The 25,823-nt window shown below is 45.3% G+C and overlaps 1 protein-coding gene across 1 annotated transcript; it reads left to right on the top strand.

Moving 5' to 3' along the window:
• Positions 1–3,129: 3,129 nt before the first annotated feature.
• On the top strand, positions 3,130–21,176 carry GABRQ (gamma-aminobutyric acid type A receptor subunit theta). Its single transcript, XM_039220689.1, has 10 exons — positions 3,130–3,278; positions 5,336–5,424; positions 12,283–12,350; positions 14,284–14,504; positions 16,420–16,502; positions 16,968–17,105; positions 17,722–17,874; positions 19,363–19,613; positions 20,382–20,838; positions 20,902–21,176. Exons 1-10 carry the CDS (start codon positions 3,130–3,132, stop codon positions 21,174–21,176), a joined length of 1,884 nt encoding a protein of 627 aa, XP_039076620.1.
• Positions 21,177–25,823: the final 4,647 nt, after the last annotated feature.

The raw sequence follows: 25,823 nt of genomic DNA, 5'->3' as shown, positions 1-25,823 counted from the left end.
AAAATCAGGAATTATGATGCCTCCACCTTTGTTCTTTCTCAGGATTGCTTTAGCTATTTGGGGTCTTTTGTGGCCTTGTATGAATTTTAGGATTTTTTTTCTATTTCTATGAAAAATACCATTGGAATTTTGATAAGATAAGGCTCATTATTTTTAGCTTTTTCTTCTTATATTTTATCCAGTTTATTTACTTGTCTTCGCTGGGATAGTTAGTCCAAATTACCTAGACTGACATTACCAGAAGCAGAGGTATAAAATACCCTCCTAACTGCTCTCATTACCCTCCAATTCCTCCTTCACAAAGTAACCAGGGATTATCCCAAGGTACCACTCTCACTGAGTCATTCCCTTGCACAAACCCTTCAAAAGCTTAATGTTCATTCTAAAAAAAAAATCAAATTCCTTAGTTTATAAAATTGGGTCCAAATCTCTCTTTCTTGCTTCATTTACTGTACACTGAGTGTGTGGTGTTAACTATGGTAGGTTCTGCCTAATCTCTTGTCTTTTACCTCTTTTATCTTTTGTCTTACTCCAAACGTACCCACCAGTCCAGTCAAGCTGGAACATTCACTGTTGTGTGTCAGACCTGGGTCCAGAACAACACAGATGACCTAACTTCCAGGTCAGTGCTCTTTCCCCTACACCATGATCCCATATTCAGGTTTAAGTCTGTTCAATCTGTATATTTATGGATATTGTAATAAATTAACGAAACAAAACTCAACAAGTACAAATTATAGTGGCATTTTTGTATTTACTATTGCTTTTGGGGGTTTTTGCCTTGTGAGTTAGGAATTTAAACCAATTACCCTCTACGGAGAGCAGAAGTGGGGGAAGGCCTTCTGGGATGTAAGGTCTGCAAGTGAATTCATCATCATTGTCAACTTTTATCCCAATCTTCACAGTCACAAGGGTAACTAGAAATAAAAATTTAAGCTTTAGCCTTGTGCTCCATGAAAAATGAGGGACTGATTGCCTATGGAATTTGATTCCAGAGTGCTGGGAACATCCTGCATTTAAATAAATCTACTCCCATCTGCTGGTGATTGCCTGAACATCTAGTCAAAGTTGAATCACATCAAAAAACAAAAACAAAAACAAAACAACGTACCGGGAAATAAGCAAACCTGGAAACAGGGATTCTAGTTTGGGGTTTACTGTTATGTGACCTCAGGGCACCCCTTTTCCTTTTCTGGGCCTCAGTCCTGTATTACAATCCAGAGGGTTGAACAAAATGATCTGGAATGGCCATTCCACTTTTATCAAGCAAGGATTGTCCCTAGAAGGATGTGTGGGTGACTAGGGATGATGGGGGCATAACTAATAGCAACAGAAGTGGGTTCAATTGACCAACTTCTGTATCTGATAGTGACATATGGATCCCACCATCCTTTTTTACTTATGCACCCATGTGGAAAGGAGAGCATTTGCTGCAACGACAAGGAAAAGGGGAGAAAGTGTGAGGGTGCTCTGCTCTTAAAAGAAGGCAGGGAACAATGATAAACATTATTTAAAAGTTTGATTCTAAAATGGTTAAGAAAGCAGGGATAAAGAGTTAAATTACCCTTAGCTATGTGAAACACTCAGCCAACCAGGCAACTAAAGCTTTGCTAGGCACAAGCAATTCCAACTCACTTCACCAAATACTAGGGGAAAGTGGAAGAGGGCTGCATTTCTGTGTTAATGTTCTAGCTAACCAAGAGTGACCCTGAATTTAATTTTCACTGCAACCCTTCTCAGTGGCATGTCCTAGAAAGTTCAGTGTTTGTGAATGTGACTGAGGTCTATTTGCTGATTACTCATCTGGGACATGGGTTTGAGGGATGTCTTTCTGAACTTGTTTTGTCGTGCATCAAAGATAGGAAAGACAAAGGGGGATTAAGTGGAGGAATTTCCTTATCCTCTGACATCCTTTTGTTTCATAGGACAGTGTTTGAGGTAGTAGGAAGAATAAGAGCCCTCTAGTCAAAATCCCAGGCTTTTCCATGTGGTGGGGCCAAAATGCAAAAGCATTGAAGTGGACTGCTCTTCAAAGGCTAACTCCCTTGAATATCTAAAATACTGACTTTTGCATTCTTTCCCCTTCCAAGGTGTCAGCTCTGGATCCCTCAGTCCAACTCTGTATGCCCTGACTATGGGACAGAGTCACATCTCAGAGTGATCCAGGTTGGAGAACCCTTCCTGTTCCGTAAGCTTTGTCCCAGATACCTGAACTCGGGACCAAGAGCACTCTGAGAAAGTAGTCTTTAAGAGAGTCTTGGGCTCTTGGAATGCAATTTCCAGCCTGATAGAATCCAGTTTCCAGTCCTGCGTGGACAGAGCTCTGCCATAAAACCCCCTGGTGATCCTCTTCCGCTCCACTAAGAAGCAAAGTACGTGGGATTACTTGTAGGTCAAGGGTTTGGGAATGAGCAGCAGATATTTTCTGATATCCCAATGTGTCCAGCTCTTTCAGAATGCAGATTCGGCCAGGGCATTCAAATCACCTCTCTCCAGTCACCACAAACAAACAAACTCTTGAGCACACGCTCTTCCAAGAGGAACGTACACTTTGCATTTTTGCAGATAGGAAGAGCAGGACCCACTGGGAGCCCAAAGCCAAGGATCTGCGTCCCGCCCCCAGCAGCCAGATCCCGTCCTCCTCTCCCGGCCTGGCCCCGCCCCTGTCTGTGTCTGAAGCAGGCTGGGGGACGACTGCAGAGGCCTGAAGGGGCGGGGGGCTGGTGGCGCGCAGGCTGCGGGCGGAGGCATCAGCGCGCGCCTTTTTGTGCGGCTCCAGGCTCCCACTGGATTGGCTCGGTCAGTTTTGCCGTCGGAGTGGGCGGAGCCAGCCGGGATCCAGGCTCCGAGTCCAGTAGCCCAGGAGCGGTCGCAGACGGAGCGCACTTCGCAGCTGCAGGGTGCGCCCTAGGTCTGCTGCGTCGAGCAGAGCTTCTGGGGGCAGCTCCTCCTGGGCTCTGGGCTCCCGCTCAACCCCGGCTCTCCTTGCTTCCCACACACTCGCTACTGTCTCCTTACAGACTCCAAGCGACCCCCAGCTCCCTCTTGCCCCGCATTGCCTCCACCCCGTCTCTTACCCCAGCTGCGAACTGCCGTCTCTCGCGCCTTCCAGCCCGGAGCTGCGTGGTCATGGGTATCAGAGGGATGCTGCGAGTCGCCGTGCTCCTGCTACTCATCAGGACCTGGCTCGCGGAGGGCAACGACCCCAGTCCTACCCCAGAATTCCACTTTGAGCTCTCCCCAACTGTGCCCGAAGTCATCTTGAATCTCTTCAACTGGTAAGCGGGTGCCGCCAGCCTGGGCATGGCGGCGACAGGGACCGGCGGGCGATCTCGGGCCTCTTGGACGGAGCGGGCCACGGTATCTTGAACCCCGTTCACCGAGTCATGGAGCGCAGGTCCTGCCCGTCCGGTCCCTGGAGGGGGATGGGGTGGCATTCGGGGAGACCGGTGGAGATAGAGCTCTGTGCCTCGGCCCACCTGTTACCGCGGCGCCTGAGAGAGCCCCGCGTGTGCCTTAACTGCAGCCATTGGGCGGGGGAGGGGGGTTAGGACCATGCCCTCAACCCAGGATCTGCCGTGCACCCTCGGGACTAGGGCCTGGGCAGGTTTTCCCAGTCATTTCCACTGGCACCTGTGGGACTGGGAGGGGGAGCAGTACAGGGTGATGGACAACTCACAAAACATAGACAGTAGAGACACCTGTTCGAGTCCGGATTTTAGTCTGTTCCCTGAGGCACGTGCATGCGTGCGTGTGTGTGTAGCTGCACAACCGTATAGCCTGTGTGGCCCGAGATGGGTGTGCTTTTGTGCTTAGTCCTGTGAAAACATTTGAAGATTCAGGTGGGGTTTTTTTTTTCTGTTTGATTTCAAGTTTATTTGGGTCTGCAAATATCTGAAGAGCTATTAAACAGTCAGTCTTTACATGTAGATCACACAGAAATGTGCATTTGCAGTGGCCATGGATCCTGAGCTCTGGCATATGGACAATGTGTGGTACTAAACGGGCGGGAGTGCATTGCTTTAATTCGGGAATAATGCATGTGTACACTTTGGAGTGATGCAAAATGAAATTCTGTAATTAAAGATGATTGGAAATAATTTTTAAATGACAAACTAGAAATAACATATATTCAGAAAAAAAAGTACCGGGGGGATAGTTGGGCAAGGTTCCAGCAGACAGCCCTGCAGTGTCCTCAACCCAACATACCAGACTGCGCTAGTAAACGAACTCTCTCTTTCTCCTTCTCTCTCTCTCTCTCTCTCTCTCTCTCTCTCTCTCACACACACACACACACACACACACACACACACACACTACATGCACTATTTGCAGGGGCTGAGGTTTCCTGGTGCATGTGTCAGAGATCCTAAAAGTTATAGTGAAGCCCAGGGCCTATCCTCATTCACAAACCCTTTTGGGGAAAGAGCCCCACTGAAAGTCTAGGTGAATTGGATGAACCTCAGAGACTTCTAGAAAGGCCAGCTCTCTGCAGGGCTGAGCAGTATCCACTTACATGAGCTCACTCAAAACACGTCTAGGCTGGAAGCCTATGCTTAGCCCGAGAGATGTTTGCTCTCAGAATACATGTGTTTTTGAGGACAGCCCTTGAGCCCCCCAAATCTAAACAGTTTGCTTGGGTAAGGGTCTTAAATCCCTGCTACATGAGCAGGGCTCTCTCTCTCTCCCTTTTTCTCTCGCTCTCTCTGTGTCACTTCCATATATCAAGTCTTAAAAACAGAGTTATTTAAACACAAGATTTACATAGACGTGACCACAAAATGCCTGGTCCTAACCCAGGTAGGGGAGATGTCACTGAGGCTCAGGGAGTCACTGAGGGTGGAATCTGACCTTTCCTGAGGCAATCAGGTGCCCCTGGAAGGACTCCCACCAACCTGGAAAGCTGCATCCAGGCTGATGCCAAGGTGGGGTCTCTTAAACGGTTGAAGTGGTGCATTTATCTCAGGGCTGGAACCTGCCCATTCCCCCCCTTCTCTACTTCCTCTACTGTCTCCTCTCCTCATGCCCCCGCTCCTCCCCAATCCTGCCTGGTAACAAGTATCCAGTCTTTGTGCCCCATTCTCTAGATAAAAGCGGAAGAGGGGGAGGGAGAAAAGGAGTCTGCGTCACTGCTGCGCTTCTGGCTGACTCACTCTAGGGAGGGAGAGGAGCGGGGAGAGACGTGTACATGTATGACTGTACATGTCTGCATGCGTTCAGGAGAAAAGAAGGCCCTGGCAAGTTGACACCTGGGGTGCTCTTTGTTGTTTGTCCTCTGAGAAGCAATGTGGAATTTAGTGATGACCAGCATTTACTGATCATTTCTCTATTTCAGCAAAAATTGTGCAAATGAAGCTGTGGTTCACAAGATTTTGGACAGGGTGCTGTCGAGATATGATGTCCGTCTGAGGCCAAATTTTGGAGGTAAGCCACGTCCAGATACTAGAAGCCTTTGTGTGAGCTGGAATAGAGCTGAGGTAGATGCAACAAGACAGCCCCACTCAGCACTGCTGCCCACTGGCACTCCCCAGGCTCAACATGTTTGCCTCTCTAGACCCCACACTCCTGAGTCTGCATCTGAGCACTTTCAGGGCCCCAACCCTCAGGCCTTCTGCTCTGCCCTGGGAATTTCTCCCACTTCTCTGCCTTCTTGTCCAAGGGGTCTTTCTGCCCCTTCCCTTACAACAGCCTGAAGTGCACTCCCTGGTGTGGCTGGAGAAGCAGTAACCAAGAAGTGGGTGTGCAAGACAAAACTGCTGTCCTTCACAGGCTAGAGTTTTCTGCTACCATTTGTGGGGAGGGCACACATTCTTCTACTTGAGCACCCATTCTTTGCACCTTGGACACTTGTCCCATTCAGCTAGTTCAAAACTAACGGCATGGTCTTCTCTGTCTAGTTTACTTTACCCACCAGGGTCCCAGGCACTTCCACCTCTGCCACCCCTTCCCAAAGCCTTCAGCTTCCACCAAGGTCATTTCATTCAACACACTACAGTCAGTGTGATCTTTATAAATCCAGCCTGATCACCTCTCAAAGTTTTGATGGCTTAATTTAACTGCCAAATATAATCCAAATTCCTTAGCCTAGCAGTCAGACCTCAAAGCACAGAGATGAGAAATGACAAGGAAACTGAAACACAAACCTACAGGAAGCCAATATATAAGTTTCTCCTCTAATTCGTGCCTCACCCCCACTCTCGGAAAGGGTGACTGGACTCAGTCACACAGCTTTAAGGGACAGGCAATCTAGTCCAGCCCCACAGAACAGGAGTAGTATTATCCAGGGGCACCCAGGAAATCTGGACCAAGGGCAGACAAAAGGAAGGGTGCACTAAATAGAAGTTAGTCACATTTCAGCTCAAAGGAAACAGAAAGAGCTAAGAATCAGAGTGGCTGGCTGAGTGGAAAAAGACTCCACTTCCTGCAGGTGGTAGATCTATACACCTACTCTAAAGGGTTAATGAATGCTAATGATTCACATTTGTACGTATGAATAGAGGTCTTCCAAATACACAATGCCTCCACCCTAAAGGGCCCACAGCCAGGAGGTCTACATTTTAGTCGACCAGTACAGGGTGCTGTGGGTGCTGTGATTTGCCGGGGAAAGCCACCTGGAAAACCAAGGTCGCAAGCTTTGGAAGTGGGACACTTAACTGGTGTTGCTTTTGCTGTGTTGCTCCCTCAAAGTCTGAGGACAGAAGGTGCAATCCTGGATCTAAGGTGAGTATGCACTGGGCATTACAAAGCTGGAGTGGAGAGAGCAAAAGTCAGGCTCTTTCAATGTGGACATTCAGATGCTAGGGCACAGCCAGCACTCTATTGAGTGACACTGGGATTTGAACAGCAGCACCAAGCATTGGTGGCTGTCAAGGGAGTAGCTACTACACTTTCTCCTTTCCTAATTTTCATGTTTCTCAGCAAAGGCTGCCCAACAGCCATTCGCATACACCAAGCATACCCTTCCCACTGTTTCCGATTGCCACCCTTGCAGTCCTGCAGCATCAGAGGAAGGGAGCAGGGGCAAGGACTAGCCTCTGGGGATTGTCAGGTGTGGCTGGTCCAGTCTCTCCAAGGCATCTCACCAGTGTCTTTTGAGCTAACTCAGATTTGTTTACACCTGGTGCCTAACCTCCTGAGTTATACTAAGCTTTATGGGCATGTAGACCTGGGGTGTATGAGGAAAGCTGGGTCCTTGATTTGGCCAAACGGTAGATGGAGGTGGGAGAGCAAGGACAATGTAGGACCTTCTAGCATTTAGAGAGAAGGAAGTACTACAGGCTCCGTCTAGGACTGTTATATAGGGCAGGGAGGGGATTGCCAATCAATGAGACACTGGGTCAGGGGTTTCACATTTGCGGTAACCCGGCACTCCCTGTAATGCTTTCCACTAGACACAGAATCAAATTCCCCTCTGCGTCTGAAGTGATACAGAGATTCAAGGAAAGACACACACACACTCTACACACATCCCACGTGCAGAGGCCTCACCTGAGTGTGGTCAGGTTGAATGGGTCAGTAATGAGGCTGTGGGAGCCTTATTACTTCCTTGAGAGGAGGAGGAGGAGGAAGAAGAGGGGGAGGGAGAAGAGCCAGGGGAAATTAACAAAGCTGCTTCTTACTGGGCAAGAGAAGTGGGATTCCACAGTGTTGCAAACAGCAGGTCCTTGAGGACTCCACCTAGTTCAGCACAACGTAGGCACAGAGTGAAGGAATGAGTGGGACATCTTCATCATTTCTTCATTTATCTGATTTTTCTCTGGTACTCTGATGGCTGCTAGGGAGGACAAGGAGTTAGGGTAGCAAAATTTCCAAGAGGGAGAAAGTGGTTAACCCCTCTCTCCCTTCCTGAGCCCATCAAGAGGGAATATGAGGCTGAGGCCATCATCCCAAAGATAGCATTTAGACACCTTATGTGGAAACTTCTTGTTTCCCTCCATGGGATACCTTGGCTAATCTCTCATAAGGTGTCCCCTCTAGGTGAGTAAATTAGAAAACAGTTCCAGGTTTCCTTCCTCCAGGCTACATCCCCAGGCCAGGACTCATGGACTGCATTTCAGCTCCCACTTGCTTCTTCAACTGGGAGCCCTTGCACAGGGCTATGTCCTGGCCCTTTAGGGTTCAGGTTCAGGTTCTCCAGAATTCCACTGTAAGGGATGGGGCTGCCCGATTGGCACAAAATGGTCAAAGATGCAAAGCCTGACCCAAGAGTGAGTTGTGAGGGTATGGCCCTCTTAGGACTTGTTGCCTGCTTAACATACTTTCCACCCTCTAAAGGCATGTCGGGAGCCAGAAAAGCTATAATAAAGAACTACATTTCTGGAAACCTCTATCACTACATACAGTGCTGGGGATCATTCACAATAGCCCTAAATGCTGGAGCCTGGGCTATGGCCTCACTGAGAGGCCCATTTACTTCTCAGCTGCCATTCATATGCTGATGCCCAATCCCTTGTCACTGTTTGAAGCATTGGAATAGGAATAACCCCTTTCCCTCTTTGCAGCTCAGCTTCTGGGCCATCAGCGTGCAGTGAAGCCAGCAGGCTAAATTGCAAGTGTCACACGTGTTCCCATAGCAGCAGTGTGGTGTAATACATATAGAATAATGGCTTAGCTGTGGAGCCAGGTGAAGACAGCTTTGAGCCAATAAGAAACAGCAAAAAAGTGTTTTTCCACTGCACCTTACAGTTTACTACATATTTTCACATCCATTATCACATTTGAGTGGACAGTGCTAACACCTAGGCCAAAAAAGAAAGCCAGGAGGCAGAAATACACTCACACAGACACACATTCAAGCACACTCACATATTAACATACACAGACACTCTCACACATGCACTCATAGGAATAAACTCATGAGTACATTCACTCATGACTTCAGTATACTTACCTACACTCACATATTTACATATGCCCACACATCTGTGTACATACAAAACATGCTTACATGTTCACATACACACATGAATATATTCTCACAAGTACGCTCAAAAATTTATTCATACACACAAATTCATATACCTCTGCTCCCCCATTCACTTATACTTGCACACAAACATGCTCCCATGTACAAATACACTGCCAGATTCACTCACGCACATAGAAACATACACACACATATGCTTGGATATTCACACACATGGACATACTCACGTATTAACATGCTCAGATATTTGTCCATACACATAAATAACTCATTCATCCACATACAAAAAATGCTTGCACATAAACTGATGTGTACATGCTTACACATTAACATTATTGCTTTCAAACAGGCTCATGCATTCACCCACTCATGAGCTTGCTCATACACGTGAACATGCTCACATAAACATGCTCACACACTTACCAATTCATACAAGCAGCTCACACATTAACACACATCCACATCCACATATGCAGACACACTCATACATTCACCTATATCTGCACAATGACACACTGACATATGCAAATATGTTCATGGATACACTTGCACATCAGCATGGTCACACATTCAATTGCATACCAGCACACTCAGGTACGCTCATATTCAATCAGACACAAATATGCACACACATCCACTCAAGCACATAAATGGCTTACACAGACTCATACGCCCACATGTTTAAGTGTGATGAGTGTGAGTATGTAAGTGTGATCACTAATCATACATTCACAATGACAGAGACACATACAGTCACACACTCACAAGGTCACTTACCTTCCCAAACATTTACTTATACAAACACATTCACTTACACATTCCCTCACACATGCACTTAACGTGCCTACACACATACTGACACATGAACATATTCATACATATAGACACATCTATTTAACATGCAAACATATTCACATACACTCATGTAAACACAATTTTAACATACAAACATGAGCACGCATTTACTCACACGTGGACATGCTTACAAATACACTCACATGTGAACAGGTTCACACAGACAACCCACGTATTACACAACTACCACACAATACACTTAAATACATACACATTCACACATTCACTACCTCACAAACACACTTACATACACTCACACATTCACCCACACTTCCATATGAATACACTCATATTTATAGATATGCTCACACATTTGCTCCCACTAAACACTTGAATATTTCAATATTTATACATGCAGACATGGTCACATCCACTCATGTACATGTTCACACATTTATTCACACACAAACATGCTCACATACATGAAAACACCAATTCACTCACACACATGAATGTACTCATACATTAACTGATCACACCCACAGACTCCCAAATATATACGTGTTCACAGATTCACTTGCACATGAGCACATTCATACACTCACTTCCATACACTAACCTACCCACATGCTTGCATGTGCTTACACGCTTACTCACATGCAGTATATAAAAGCATACAAACATGCTCATGCATTCACTCACATGAGCACACAAATTATATGCATGCACATGCTCACATACACACTCACACATTTACACACACAAATAAGTTCACAACTACACCCATGTTTACACATTCCCTTGCACATTAACAAGCTCACATATACTCACACAATCATACATTTACTCATAGTTGCACACGCATACACACAAATACAAATTAATTTGCATATGAACACACACATTTACTAACACATAACACACTTAAGCACACAAATGGCTTACAGGCAGACGTGTTCAATACTCTCATGTATATACACTGACACATTCACCTGCATGTGAACACAATCACAGGTTTACTCATGCATGTGAATATGCTCATATACACTCATATGCACAATTCACACATTCATTCACACAAAGACACATATTAACTCACATATGAACACACATGCACTCACACAAATATGCTCATACACACCACAAATCTTACCTCTTGTTTTTGGGCTTATTGCTCTTGAGTTTTTATCAGAATACCATTTAGAAAAAGAGTGCTTCATCCCCCTATTGTCTCTTTATCTTACCATGACCCCTTCCCTGCATCATATCATGGGCCAGGCTCAGCTCTAAGTGCTTAGCTTGCATTAATTATGAGATCAGTGTTATCATTATCCTTATTTTACTCATGGTGAAACTTATGCTCAGAGAGATTAGGTAACGTTTTTTGGTAATTTTTATTTAAATCCAGTATAGTTAACATACAGTGTAATATTAGTTTTAGGTGTACAATCTAGTGATTCAATACTTCCATACGTTACCCTGTGCTCATCTCAACAAGTGCACTCCTTAATCCCCATCACCTATTTCACCCATCCTCTCTAGTAACCAGTGTGTTGTCTAGAGATAAGAGTCTGTTTCTTGGGGTGCCTCTATCCCTCTCTTTTTCCCTTTGCTCATTTGTTTCTTAAATTCCACATATGAGTGAGATCATATGGTATTTGTCTTTCTCTGACAGACTTATTTTGCTTAGCATAATACTCTCTAGCTCTATCCATGTCATTGCAAATGTAAAGATTTCATTCTTTTTTTATGGCCGAGTAATATTCCATTATGTGTGTATTGTTTTGTTTTTTATAAACAATCTCATTTAATATGGCAATTCTTATATATATGAAAATTTATTCTGGCATCATGCTTGCCTCTGTAAAAAGTGGGTCATCACTGAAGAACTCTGACAAATATATTAAAATATAAAAACCTGGGGCACCTGGGTGGCTCAGTCAGTTGAGCGTCTGACTTTGGCTCAGGTCATGATCTCACGGTCCGTGGGTTCGAGCCCTGCATCGGGCTCTGTACTGACAGCTAGCTCAGAGCCTGGAGGCTGTTTCAGAGTCTGTGACTCCCTCTCTCTCTGACCCTTCCCTGCTCACGCTGTCTCTCTCTCTCTCTCTCTCTCCTAGAAATAAATCTAAAAAGAAAAAAAAAAAAAACTATCAGTGCCTTGAGAAGGTGGCTTCGCACCTATATATACATTTGAGTGTGTGTGTATACTGTATCTTCTTTATCCATTTATCAATCAGTGGACACCTGGGCTGTTTCCATAGTTTGGCTACTGTAGGTAATGCTGCTATAAACATTGAGGCACATATATCCCTTCAAATGAGTATTTTTGTATTCTTTGGGTAAATACCTAGTAGTGCAGTTGCTGGATCATAGGGCAGTTCTATTTGTAACTTTGTGAGGAAGATCAGCCATTCTAGAAAACAGTATGGAAGTTAGGAAACTTATTCAAGGTCACACAGCTAGTTACGTGTTAAAATGGGGTACAAACCCAGGCAATCTAGCTCCTGAGTGCATGCTTTTATCATACGCTGCATGTAATAGTGTCTTCCCATTTGTAGGTGCCCCTGTGCCTGTGGGAGTGTCTATCTATGTCTCCAGTATTGAGCAGATCTCAGAAATGACTATGGTAAGTGTGTCACCTTCAGACATGGGCCTGGGGACAGGGGACATGTGGCAAGGTGTAGGGTCATAAGCCAACTCCACTTGTTCTGACTTACAACAGAGCCCACATAAATGACCATAGTAGGTCTTATAAACTATAGCCACGTGGAACAAAGAATAAATAAATCCAAATGGATTATAGATCTAAAAGCAAAAGGCTTATGAAGCTTTTATAAGATAACACAGAATACTGTCTTTGTGTCTCTGTGATAGGACTTCTTTAAAAAGACGTAGCAGGGCCCCTGGGTGGCTCAGTCAGTTGGGCGCCTGGCTCTTGATGTCAGCTCAGGTCATGATTTTGCAGTTTCTGAGTTTGAGCCCCACACTGGCACAGTGCTTGGGATTCTCTGTTTCCCTCTCTGCCCCTCCCCTACTCACACGTGCTCTCTCTAAGAATAAACTTTTTTTTTTAAAGTTACACTGCCCTTTTAAAAAAATAAAACATAAAAAAAGACATAGAAAGCAGAAACCATAAGACCATAAAAATAAATACTGGTAATTTCAACTATTTTAAATTCTATCTAGCCAAAACTTCTGGAACTTCTGTTTTGCAAAACAGACAAACAACGGGGCACCTGGGTGGCTCAGTCGGTTCAGCTCCCAACTTCAGCTCCCAACTTCAGCTCAGGTCATGATCTCACATGAGTTCAAACCCACATCAGGCTCACTGTTGTCAGCCTGTTAACATAGAGTCTGCTTCAGATCCTCTGTACTCCTCTCTCTGCCCCTCCTTCACTTGCAGTCTCCCTCACAAAAAATTAAAAATAAAAATAATTTAAAAAAATTTTAAATAAAATGTTAGGTTTAAAAAAAAACAAAGCCAGAATAACAATGTAAAAGGATAAGTCAAAGTGGACTGAGATATCTGCAACACAAAGAACTGATATTGAAAGTATACATAATTCCTGTGAATTAATAAGACTATTTTTAAAACAATAGAAAAATGATAAGAGGGGCGCCTGGGTGGCTCTGTCAGTTAAGCACCTGACTTTAGCTCAGGTCACGATCTCATGGTTCATGGGTTTGAGCCATGCATCTCTCCTCCTCCCTGTCCCCCTCTGTCTGTCCCTCCACACTTGCATGCGTGCTCTTTCTCTCTCTCTCAAAAATAAACATTTAAAAAAAGATTAGAAAATTTGTGAAGAAAACCAAGTAACAAACATGTGAAAATATACTTGACTTTAGTATTAGTCAGTGAAATGCAAACTAAGACCAGAGCAAGTACCCATTACATACCCACCAGATTGGCAAAAGTAAAAAATCAGACCATACCAGTGCTGGGCAGGCAGGAGCATTGAAGAATCTCATCTGTCCTCATTAGGGATGTAAACTCGAACTTCCACTTCATAATTCTTATTTCATGTTGATTTGGGTATGTATGGTGTGTTCACACAGTAGTGTATATATATATATATATATATAGTATATTCATATAAACAAATTTTAATTACAGACATCAACTTGAATGAATCTCACAAATATAATACATACAGTATAATTCTATTTGGGAAAAAAATTAAAAATAGGTCCAAGCAATGTTTCCTAGAAATATGTGCATAGACAACAAAACTCTAACAAACAGCAACAGAGCTATTATCATTAAGATCTAAGATAATGGATACTGCTGGGAGGTAGGTGTGGGGAATATGTTCTAGAAGGAACACATTGAAACAAAGTTATTGGTAATGTTTCATTTCTTAACCTGAAATTTAATTACATGAAGTTCAGTTTATTCTCTTTTTTTTGAAGTTCATTTTTAACATTTAACATTCTTACATATTTCAGTACTCATCTATATTTGTGATGTATTTCATACACCTTCATGCACGCACACGCACTCTGAGAATGGAAAGCGGGACAACCTCTCTTACGACTGGGATTCACCTTTCTCTCCCCAGGACTATACAATCACAATGTTTTTTCATCAGACCTGGAAAGATCCACGTTTAGCATACTATGAGACCAACCTAAACTTGACCCTGGACTATCGGATGCTAGAGAAGTTATGGGTCCCTGACTGCTACTTTCTAAATAGCAAGGATGCTTTTGTGCACGACGTGACTGTGGAAAATCGTGTGTTTCAGCTTCATCCAGATGGAACAGTGCGGTATGGCATCCGGTGAGTTTCCCCAGGCACTTGAGGACCATCCTGGCAGGCTTCCTTCTTCTGAAAGAGTATCCCATGAACACACTCTAAGAGACACACAGAGGAGCCCACTGCTTTCCACATCTGTCTTGTGCTGCCCCCTCCCTCATCCTACCTGGTAGTAAAGTGAAACCTTCAGAGCTTTCTACAGCCATCCTTGACCGACCTGTCCCCACAACTTGCCCATCTTTCAATCCCTAACTTAAATGCCCTCTTTGTCAACAAATCCTCCTTGATTATCTCAACTCGAAGAGCTCTCCCTCCACCTTAGCATTCTATACATTCTGTTATTTATCTTTGTTTCTCTTCTCTTCCATGCAGTGAAGGAGACAAATGAATGCTGAAGCCCATATGCAATGAGGGAAGGGGACCAATCTCTGCCATTGGTCATATTTGCATCATGCAGGGGGCCCAGGGTGTGCAATATATGTCTGTGGTCTATGGCTCTGTACACATAGAATATGCACATGCTGAAAATCCTCACTGGCTTATTTATAGCACAGTATATGGTCCCCAGGGCTTCCCCACAGCATCATCTCTTATAAACTATCACTTAAGACAAGCATAAGAGATAAATGTAGCTCAGAAAATTTCTCCAAAAGGTATTTGCACCAGGGTTCAGCCCCTGTCTCTGAGTCTCTCTTATTCTTGAGTGCTCCTACTCTATCCTTTGTTTCTCTTTTCTTTCCCCGTGATCCAAGGTGCTAGAGTTAAAAAAACAACAAGTTGGGGCAGCTGGGTGGCTCAGTCAGTTAAGCATCCGACTTTGGCTCAGGTCATGATCTCACGGTTCGTGGGTTCGAGCCCCGCATCGGGCTCTGTGCTGGCAGCTCAGAGCCTGGAGCCTGTTTCAGATTCTGTGTCTCCCTCTCTCTCTGCCCCTCCCCCGCTCATGTTCTGTCTCTCTCTGTCTCAAAAATAAATAAGAACTATTAAAAATTTTAAAACAAAACAACAAAGCTTGCAAGGAACAGTTCACCTGTCATACTTGTTTCATTTAAAGGGGGCCTCAGCTGATAAACGCTGTATGTAAGATTCATGGAAAGGAGACACACATACACACACATCCCTACCCAATGTACAAACTGGAAATGGTTTCAAGGGTTGAAAGGGACTAGGCTGGGATTAGCAGCTGGGAAGGGCAGGATAACGAACAGGGGAGAGCCTCCCAGCTGAGTCCTCCCACTTCCCTAGCTCCTCCAAGATCCTTCCTTAGATTCCTTCCATAGACCCACCATATGGCAACTTGAAGCCCCTGCCCAACACTCCATGGCCCACCTTAGATATGTTAATACCTCCTACCCATTTATACCTACTACTGGCGTTTTGCTGGGTTCCAGTGGCCCATGTGCTTAAGCAGATATGCGGAGATGAGAGTGCTGTGGGAGTACCTCCCCTAGCCAAAGGTCGGCCTAGACTACAGCTCACATCCATGCCTACACACCACATTCGGGCACTCCACATAGGATCAGGCTCCTCAGCTGCTCCAATGTAGCCTTGCTCCTTCTTCAGCAAGAAAATCCACTTTCTGTCTCTCCATCCAGTTTCTCAAGAGCCCTTCCCATTCTGATGCCCTGAGACTTCCTGACATGCCATACGCCTGTTCTTTAAGCCCTGCCAGACTTGTTGGCTTCTCTGTCGCATACACATTCCCTCTCTCCTGCCTACACAAGTGCAACTTAGCTTTCCTCTAAGGAGGAAGGGAAGAGGAAAAAGAAGGAAAGAAACACTGGAAGGGGAACCCAGTTCTAGCGTAGGCAGTATGGGAAGGTGTTAGGTGGGTCAGTACTTGGAGCACCTCTCTCCTCCACACCCCTGCAGCCTTCTCAGAAATGTTGTTTGCCTGAACTTGATTCGCTTTTCTCTTCCTTTTGCTTTTCCTTTGCAGACTTACAACCACAGCAGCTTGTTCCCTAAATCTGCAAAAATTCCCCCTGGACAAGCAGACCTGCAAGCTGGAAGTGGAGAGCTGTACGTATGTCTTCCAAGGCCCCATCTTTTCTACCTGGGGTTATGGTCATCCAGAAACCAAAAGCAAAGTAGACAGTGAGAGGGATAGCATATCTCCCATACTCTCTTCCTCCCCATTTTCCCTCTCCTCAATAAACAGACAGACAGGTATATACAGAGCATCTGGGAGAAGGTGGCCTTTAATGTGTAAATAGTCCCATGGGGAAATTGTACCTTGCTATTGGGAAGTTGTGTACAAGCTAGTGGGCAGAAGCACATCTGTTTGCTTTCTTTCCTGACTAAGAAACTCCGAAGTGAGGATTCCCTTTCCAAGTGCCCCCCATCTTCTGTGCTCAGACTCAGCAAATCACAAAGGTACCCCAAATGTGCAAGTTCCAACCATCCTTTGGGTTCCACAGACTGTTCTGGTGTAAAATTTGCCTATGCCTGCTTTCTCAGACTGACCTGCTTCTTTACCTCTCCCAGATGGCTACACGGTTGAAGACATTGTATTATATTGGGAAGGTAATGGGAATGCCATCCAGGGGACTGAGAAGCTGCACATTCCTCAGTTCAGCTTCCTGGGAAAAACAGTGACTAGCAAAGAGGTGTTTTTATACACAGGTGGGTCTGATATTCTCTCCTATTTCTTCTCTCTTTTGTACCCTGGTAAACTCCTGGACATCTCTCTGCCTTGACCTCTACACTGTGCTGCCTCCTCTCCTATTTCCTTCTGTCTCTGGACACCTTCCAAAACCCCTTTCAAAATGAGGAAGTAGGTGTGGAAGCACTTGGCCGGGTTTGACACTCTACAGGTGTAAAAGGTTCATGCTCTTGCTGATAAAAACAGGCCTCCTCTCAGAGCCAGCCTCTCCCCCTCCATCTGTTTGCAACTTTGAAATATCCTGTATCTCCATTTCAAAACTCCAGTTGACATGAAACAAGTGAGGAAGGAAGGAAAGAAGGAAGGAAGGAAGGAAGGAAGGAAGGAAGGAAGGAAGGAAGGAAGGAAGTGAGGGAGGGAGGGACGGAGGGAGGGAGAAGGAGAGAACAGACTCACTATGTCATATGGGCCTACTTACATGCCGTTGTCACTGGCCTTAAGGGTCAGATCTACAGACTGCCCAGGCTGGAATATTAGAGGCTGAACTGCCCATCAGCTTCCCCTCCTCCATCCTGTACTTCACCCTGAATGTCTCCTCAGCCCTGCCACCCTAATACCAGTATGTCTCCTTGCCAGGTTCCTATGTGCGTCTGATACTGAGGTTCCTGGTCCAAAGGGAAGTCACCAGCTACCTTGTGCAGATCTATTGGCCTACTGTTCTCACCACTGTTGTCTCTTGGATATCGTTTTGGATGAACTATGAATCCTCTGCAGCCAGGGTGACAGTTGGTAGGTCCTGTCCTCATCCCAGGGAGGAACTTGGATTCGTTTTGCTTAGAAAAATGTTGACAGTAAGAGAGGAATACCTGGAGTGGTATGTGCCTGCACAGGCAAGGAAGCAATATGGTGCCTGCCTGACAAACATTTATACAGGTGCTCAGCCAACTCCTAGCAGAGGCAGTGATGTTGGAGAGAGGTGTGAAAAAAAAAATCAGGGCTGGGATCTTGATATGTTGGCCCAAAGTATTAGAATTCATTATTTGCTGGATACATAAATGAACAAGTCATCAATTTAGATCAGAAACATAATACAACAAGGGCGCCTGGGTGGCTCACTTGGTTAAGCATCCAACTTCAGTTTAGGTCATGATCTCACGGCTCATGAGTTTGAGCCCCACATAAGCCTCTGTGCTGACAGCTCAGAGCCTGGAGCCTGCTTCAGATTCTCTCTCTCTCTCTCTCTCTCTCTCTGCCCCTCCCCTGCTCACACTCTGTCTCTCTCTCTCAAAAATAAACACTAAATTTTTTTAAAAAGATATTTAGAAGTGTAATACAACAAATATAGATTGAGCGACATATCAAAATGCCCTACTAGGCAGCAGAGGACTTCCAGATAAGCTTGCCCTCAATGAAGTGTCTAGTATGGAATGCTAAGATAGATGCTAGGAGATTCTAGAGGAGGAAATGATCCAGGTCTTGTCTAAAACGACACCAAGAAAATGTTGCTCCAAACTGGGTTTTCAACACTTGTGGGAGGCAGAGGGATAAGACTTGTCATTCACTAAAACAGGAAATTACTATTAAAAGGCACAGGGGCCCTAAAAGAGGACTAAATCACAGGGTGCCTGGGCCAGGAGCTGGGGAAATAGGGAGAGTAGCAGAAAGACAGGAGGTTGAATTGGAAAGACTTTGAAATTCCAATTTTAGTAGTTAGAACTTCATGTCCAAACTGGGGAAAACCAGAGGGTTTTGAGCAGTACCAAGGAGGAGACTAAGAGATCAGCTCCCAAGTTTATCTGGTTCCAGTGTGCCCCACATCTCCAGGTCTGATTTCTTTGTCACCATCTTTGGGGCAGACTCCTTGGCCTCCTTCTTTAGAGCACATGTTGGACTAAGCCTTTAAATTTTGTGTAATATTTTAAGGGCTCACAAACCTTTCTGATGGTTGTGATCTAAAGGAAGTCCTATGTGTTGGAAGGCAAAAAGAGGCTGGGGATGTAAGTCACTGTGAAATCATTGCTTGAGATTTTGAACTTGACCCTAAGAACAATGAGAAGTCACTGAATCATCAAAGCATGGGCTGGGTGTAAAGCTGGGGAGGAGGAGCAAAGAGAGCACTTGAGCAAAGTCCCCAGGCCTACGGAGTTGAAGGCATTTTGCTGAGAGCCTTCCCCATCCCAGAGATGATCGTTGCTCTTTTCCTGTGGGATGTGAACCTGATGGCTTGCCAAGAACTTCAGCCACCTGAGGATCCTAACACGGCCATGTTCTTTACAGGTCTGACTTCAATGCTCATCCTGAATGCCATCAACTCACATCTGCGAGATAAACTCCCCCAAGTTTCCTGTATTAAGGCCATTGACATCTATATGGTCGTATGCTTCTTCTTTGTGTTCCTGTCCTTGCTGGAATATGTCTACATCAACTATCTTTTCTATAGCCGAGGTGGATCCCGGCGCAGTCTCAGGCGACGCAGGAGAGCCCAAAGAGTAATGGCCCGCTACTGCTACGAAGAAGTGATGCTGCAGGTTTGGCTTTTTTGACTGACAATCAGCTTTCCCTGGTTAGGGATTGGGCACCTATTAAGCCTAAGCTTAGCGTTTGGCCCTTTCACATTTCTTAGATCCTTTTAGCCTCACATAGTACACGTGTGTGCACACACACACGCACATGCATGTGAACACACACACACTCACACACAGACCAGGTAGCAAAGAGAACAATTTATCATCACTCCTTTACATTGTCCTAAAGTCACAAGGCAGTAAGTGGCAGAACTAGATTTTCCCAGACCTTTTGACTTCAAATCCAGTCCACTTAGCATACTTTCCAAGGGCAAGTGATGGAACCAGAGGGAAGATGAACACAGAGAGGCTGAAAGGAAAAGATAGGCACCAGAGGGGTCCCAAAGCCATGCTGAGACTTCTGTTGCTGGTAGTACATCAATGTCTAGCAGTACCCCCTCCTTCACAGGGAGCCCAGCCACATTGCCTGAGGAGCCCTTGCCTCCATCCACTACACAGCACTCCAGAGGGAGCAATTGCCCCAGGGAGACACAGGCTTGGCAGCCACCATGGATTTCCCTTACATGCTAACAGCCTTTTGGTCCTGTTCTTCAGCCCCTTGCACGCCGGAGATCCCAGGAAGAGATGATTCTGTCAGTGGAAGAGATTGACAATCGCATTGCAATCGCTGATGAGGAAAGCCCTCTCCCTCCTCCCTCCCCACCACCAGTGCTTATTCATGTAGGATGTCAACCTCCTGACTTCATAAGTCTACCTACTATCCCCTTGAAGGGTGACCAGGTTAGCATAGAACATGAAAGTGGCTCTCCTTTCTCCACACCAGTGCATGCCTGTCTGGCAAGCGTCGGAAGCCTCAGTTCTTTGACCTCCATCCCAGGGCAGGCCCCACTGGCTACCTCAGAAAGCCTCAGCTCACTATCTTCTCTCTCAGAGCAGGCCTGGATGGCCTCTAGAGAAAGCCTGAGCGATCTTCCCTCCACCTCAGAGCAGGCCCTGCACAGCTATGGCATTCACTTTAGTGGTTTTGAGATTGATGACAGTGTTATTCCTACTGAAATCCGCAACCGTGCTGAGGCTCATGGCCATGCTGAGACCCGTGACCCAGAAGACCCTGAAGAGAACTTGAGCTCAGATGAGAGTCATGGCTGTGGCCATAGTGGGAGGCATCTGCGTCTCCACAGCTACAGGTGTGTACAAGAAGCAAGCTGTAGCCTTGATGAGATCCGTAGCAACCTTAATGAGATCCGTAGCAACCTTGAAGAGATTCGTAACTTGCCTGATGACATCAAAGTTGAGAGTGGCTACCTTCACCTTGATAAGCAACTCAAGTGTGATCTTGACAGCCTTAATGTTGATGATTTCAAGGGCTTTGACCAAGGCAAGGATAGTAACTCAGAGTCTGATGACAGTTGCCCCCCGAGTCCTGGGTGCTCCTTCGGTGAAGGGTTGTCCTCCAAGCTCTTTCACCCTGACTATGTCCCTAAGGTCGACAAGTGGTCCCGGATCCTCTTCCCTCTTGCCTTTGTAGTGTTCAACATTGTTTACTGGGTGTATCATCTCCTTTAGTCCCATAATGCTCTTTTCATGGTTCCTCTTGATTCTACTCTGCCTTCTTTTATTTGTTCATTTTATTTTGGGTTATTTGGGCAGTTGAATCAGTTCTATCTTTCTTTTTGTAAACATCATGTGGGGAGTGGTTGGAAAGGATGTGTTCTGGCTGGAAGGAAAGGTATTGAGGAGGAATTGGAGGTAAATAGCACGCTGATTTCCCTTTTCTGCTAGAAGACTATGACCTTTCCAAAGACTTCTGCCATTTATTAAGCACAGAAAAGCCCCTAGAAATGTTTGGAGGACAGATCCAGGTTGGGGGGATGGAGGAAGCATCCAAGCCCTATGCATAAACATTTCTAGGGGTTTTTCTATCCCACCAAGGTGTTGAATTTTCTTTTCCATTACTTTTTATCTTCTGTTTTTCCCTCCTAGGGATTATTGTCTTGTTCACCCCCTGATTAAGGTTTTACAGGACAAAGTCAAGCTGTGTTGAGCAGGGATACACAGAGGAAGGGCTAGCCATGGCCTTAAAGTGCAGGGGAAGTGGCATTGGGAACTTTGGGAAATTTGAAAGTGCCTCTTCCCTACTATTTTTTGTGTTGTGTTGAGTGTGGCATTGTGGTGTGAGGTTGGGAGGGGAATGTGAGTGGGTAGGGGTACTGAGTGAGATGTCAGAGTGAGCGATCATGTTTCCAGTGGGAGTTTGCAGGGGGTGATGAGGTCAAGTTGGAGATTACCCAGATGGAACTGGCATCTTTGGAAGGATTGGAACTTCTCTTGTCTATATTCTGGTTCATAGTGTTTGAAAATACAGCCTGAGTACATCTGTCTAGGTCAGATGCTGACATTATCACTAGTTACAGAGCAAGCACTTGATAGATGAAGACTAGGGTCAAGACATTTCTGACTTGCTATTTTATCATCTGGTCTAGAACAGCAGATGAACAATTGTTGTGAATCTCTATATAGTAATTTTATTTGTCTAGTGTATAGCAAGTGTCAACAAGCTCACTTACCCATCACAGTGTCACACCCTCACAGGAGTTCAGTGAGGCAAAAAGGCAAAGCACATTCTCCTCCATGTTCCAAGAGGAACAAATGGAGCTTATGTTTCATGCTTGAGGACATGTAGCCAGTGAGTCATAGATCCACTCCACTTGTTCTTCCTTCTTGTCCTCTTAACTCTCTCAACTGAAGCGCGCCCCTTTCTCCTTCCCCCTTTACAAATGGGGGTGCTCCATCAGGTTCTGCTTATCTGCCAGGAACCAGACCTCATTTGATAGCATCTGGAACATCTCTGCTGGGAAGTGGGCAGTGACCAGCCAATGAGTGTGAACTGAACACATGAAACATGAACACTGCCCACCCAGTGAGGCTCCTAAGGGAAATAGAAAGTAGCCTGCACTCCAACTTTCTTAGCACCTCATTAGTGGAGGCCATAGGGAACAAGATTTGCTAAGCAGTCAGCCTGTGTTTCTCCTTCCTCCCTAGACAGCTCTCCTGCCGCCCCTTAGCCACCTGCCCTTTTAACTGTGCTTTTGTGTTTGTGTTTCTGTGTATAGCTGAGTGCATGTGTTCATAAAAATAATTTTGTGTGCATGTACAACCATTTGAGAAGCTGTACAGCTCTATGTATATTAGTGTAAATCTATATTGGTGTGTTTAAGAGTGTATATATAACAATGTGTGGATGCATGTATGTGTGTGCACGCCCCAGGAAAGAGTATGTGTGCTTGTGTGTACACACATGGGTATATGCTGTGTGTATATGAGAGCATATGTGCATACCTATGTTTATATATCTGATTTGAATGGGTGTGAAAGGAAATACACCTGATAGCATATGTATTTCCTGTTGGTGGCTCTTCTGGAACCACCAGAATTCCTTTGGCCTGTTCCACATACGTGGGGGGGGCCTTATTTGGCCGGGCTGGTTAACTGACTGTTTCTTTCCAATTCCTTGTTCCAGGGAGCAGTGTCTCCCGGCCCCCATCCATTCTTCTCCTCCTCCCTCTGCCTATCTGTGCTGTCTCCTGGACAGAAGACACAGGAAAAGTGAATGTAGTCCCAGGAACTGACAGTTTAGTGCCTTGAGGTAGGAAGTGCTTGAATGTGAGGTAAGCTGGGAGTGCAGAGCATTTTGCTTTGTCCTGAAATGACATGCTTAAGTAACAAAGACAGGGATTGAGGGGAGTGCCTTGAAGATGCATTAAGAACAGAAACATGATGTGGACAATGGGTGGGGAGAGCTAAAGAACTGGAGAGGGAGTTGTATATAGCCTTTATAACTCGTCCCCTTATTGCAGTCACATTGTAAGCCCGACATGTGTGGGGGCTGAAGGCAGCCAAAAGCAGGTGAGTGATGTGAGGAAATAGCCCAGGGGATCAGCTGCAGTACTGGATACAGAGACCTAAAGGTGCCTTTCAGGGGCACTGTAACAAGCCATCCTGCATCTTCGGACAGCCTTGGATTTGGAGTCCAGAACTCTCTCTTCCTACCCACTCCAGGGAAAGAGATTGTCAGAAAGGTGAGAGGATTGGCCAAGGAGAGAGGTACAAAGGAGCCCTAGGGACTGACTGTCTAGATCAGTCCAGCTTGCCCTCTCTCTTCTTTTTTATACACACAGCATACAAATATAGCCTCCTACACATACACACCCACAGAGACCTAGACAGTCATGCATACATAAATACTTACCCTCAGCACTAAATGGATATATACAGAAACATACACACTCACATATAGCTACATATATATTCATATGCACAGTCACACACGATAACCCTCATATTTGTGTGCATGAAAACACACACACACACACACACACACACAAACTGATAAAACAGCTAAAAACAAAAAGTTGCCACTGAGATATCTATGATTGACTCTTTTTGGACACCCCTCACAGAAAGATACAGGTTGAGAGGAGAGCAATGACCCCAAATCTGAAGCCCCCATTATGGCTATCGAAAGGCTTGCTTCCTGGAGCCTAAACATTGGTTGGTTGATTTGAATTTGGGTTTCCAGGACCCTAGAGAACCTTTGAGCCCTGTAGGAAGTGAGTGACTTATTTCGGGTGTTATACAGAAAGACTGGAGCAATGGGGACCAATGCTGGAGCATTGGAGAAAGTGGGTTTGAAGATTGGTCTGGCAGCCATGCATAGGAAGGCTTCAGAGCATCGGGGAAGTGCAGAGAGGCCAGTTGTAAATATTTCTGTAGATCCATGTAGCTAGATAAAATCTTTATACCTTAAAAAGAACATCTGGCCCTAATGTGCTGCAACGAGAGCAGTTGAACTCTACTGCAACTCACACTGTATGAGCTTAAGTGTCAAGGTGAGGTGGAGGTTTGGCAATGACACCTTTGCAGAAACTTGAATCTTCTGAGTTTGTCATGAACTTGGTCATTTTAGCCTGAAAATTGCCAGATCTCTCCTTGTTGTGTTCTGTGTGTGTTCTATCGTCAGTGTCATTGTTGAGCCCTATCCTCAGCCAGCTGCCTACATCCCTTCCCACTCCTCACCCCACACCAAGTAACTCTGGAAGTGCAGAGCACCTAGCAGGGCACTACTGGGGTTCAGCCCACATAGCCTTTATTAACCCCAGCCAATCAGAGAGTGCTTGTGATAAGATAATTCACAGTTTGGGGAGAGGGAAGGGTCTTGTTGAGTCTGGGATGGAGCAACCCTCACTTCACTTTTCTGCCCAACTTTCCTTTCTCACATGGGCTATCCCATTAGCTTTCCCCCTAGAATTCCTTCTTCACCACTACCACAGGAAGGGCATCCTCTGTCTCTTCAGAGTGTCATTTTGTTGTGAGGATGTGTGACATATTTCCTACCACATTCTTGCCCATTCCATCTGCCACTGTGGGGTGCCTTTGCAGAGATAACAGATAATCTATTGAGTCTTACTGGAGCTTATAAAATGTATTCTTACAATCTGTGTCATCTTGTTAATAGCAAGGCTGTGAGGTCTTTGCATATTTACAACTGAATTCTGCTGAGACCATAGCCATTCCTAATGAGGTTCCTTTATTCTGTACATAAAAGAACTAACCCTTTGAGCTATTAACTAATGAATGCATTTGCTAAACTATCCACCTGCATGGTACCTTGCTTTAGTGATGAGCATCAAAGGAAATCTTGACTTGTCCTATTGAAAGTGCAGTGTGTTTGTCGTGTAGTGTCCTGTGATCAATATGAAATCTCTATTATCAGTGTTGGGTTTTCAGGGTAGGGAGCGGGGAGGGTGTTACAACGTCTCTCTGATATATTTCAATTATATTTCAAGATAATTATATTTCAATAGCCCCAGTTGGTGAGGGTCACCTCTGTTAACATGTGTGAGACTTTACACCCCCTATCTTGCCAGACTGCATCCCTGGGGTCAACAGTCATCAGCAGAACTGAAGGTGCCCAAGTGTAGTGAAACTGGCTGTCATGCCTAACTTCGGGTAGTGCAAGAGAATTCTTCAGAGGGCAGGCATGGCAGTGCCATTATGAGGCAGTTCAAAAACAGTAAAACCACAAACGTGGAAGTCTTCAAGAAAACCAAGAAAGAAAACCACATGTCTTGCTATCCTGAGTTACATAAGGATGCAGAATGGCAGAGACCCCCCCCCCAAAGATGACACGGTTCCCTCTTTGTCCTCAATAAA

The sequence above is a fragment of the Hyaena hyaena genome, unplaced genomic scaffold (assembly GCF_003009895.1).
Source record: "Hyaena hyaena isolate Hyena2069 unplaced genomic scaffold, ASM300989v1 scaffold_917, whole genome shotgun sequence".
NCBI lineage: Eukaryota > Metazoa > Chordata > Mammalia > Carnivora > Hyaenidae > Hyaena > Hyaena hyaena.
Note: the sequence above shows the minus strand (reverse complement) of the source record. Positions and strands in the feature narration are given on the sequence as shown.

What these genes read in the sequence shown, in the direction of transcription:
- GABRQ (XM_039220689.1), top strand. Translation starts at nt 3,130, where the DNA reads ATGGGTATCAGAGGGATGCTGCGAGTCGCCGTGCTCCTGCTACTCATC. An exon ending in AGATCTCAGAAATGACTATG is followed by an intron (nt 12,351 to 14,283) that starts GTAAGTGTGTCA and finishes TTCTCTCCCCAG; the next exon opens with GACTATACAATCACAATGTT. An exon ending in TAGCCTTGATGAGATCCGTA is followed by an intron (nt 20,839 to 20,901) that starts GCAACCTTAATG and finishes ATGACATCAAAG; the next exon opens with TTGAGAGTGGCTACCTTCAC.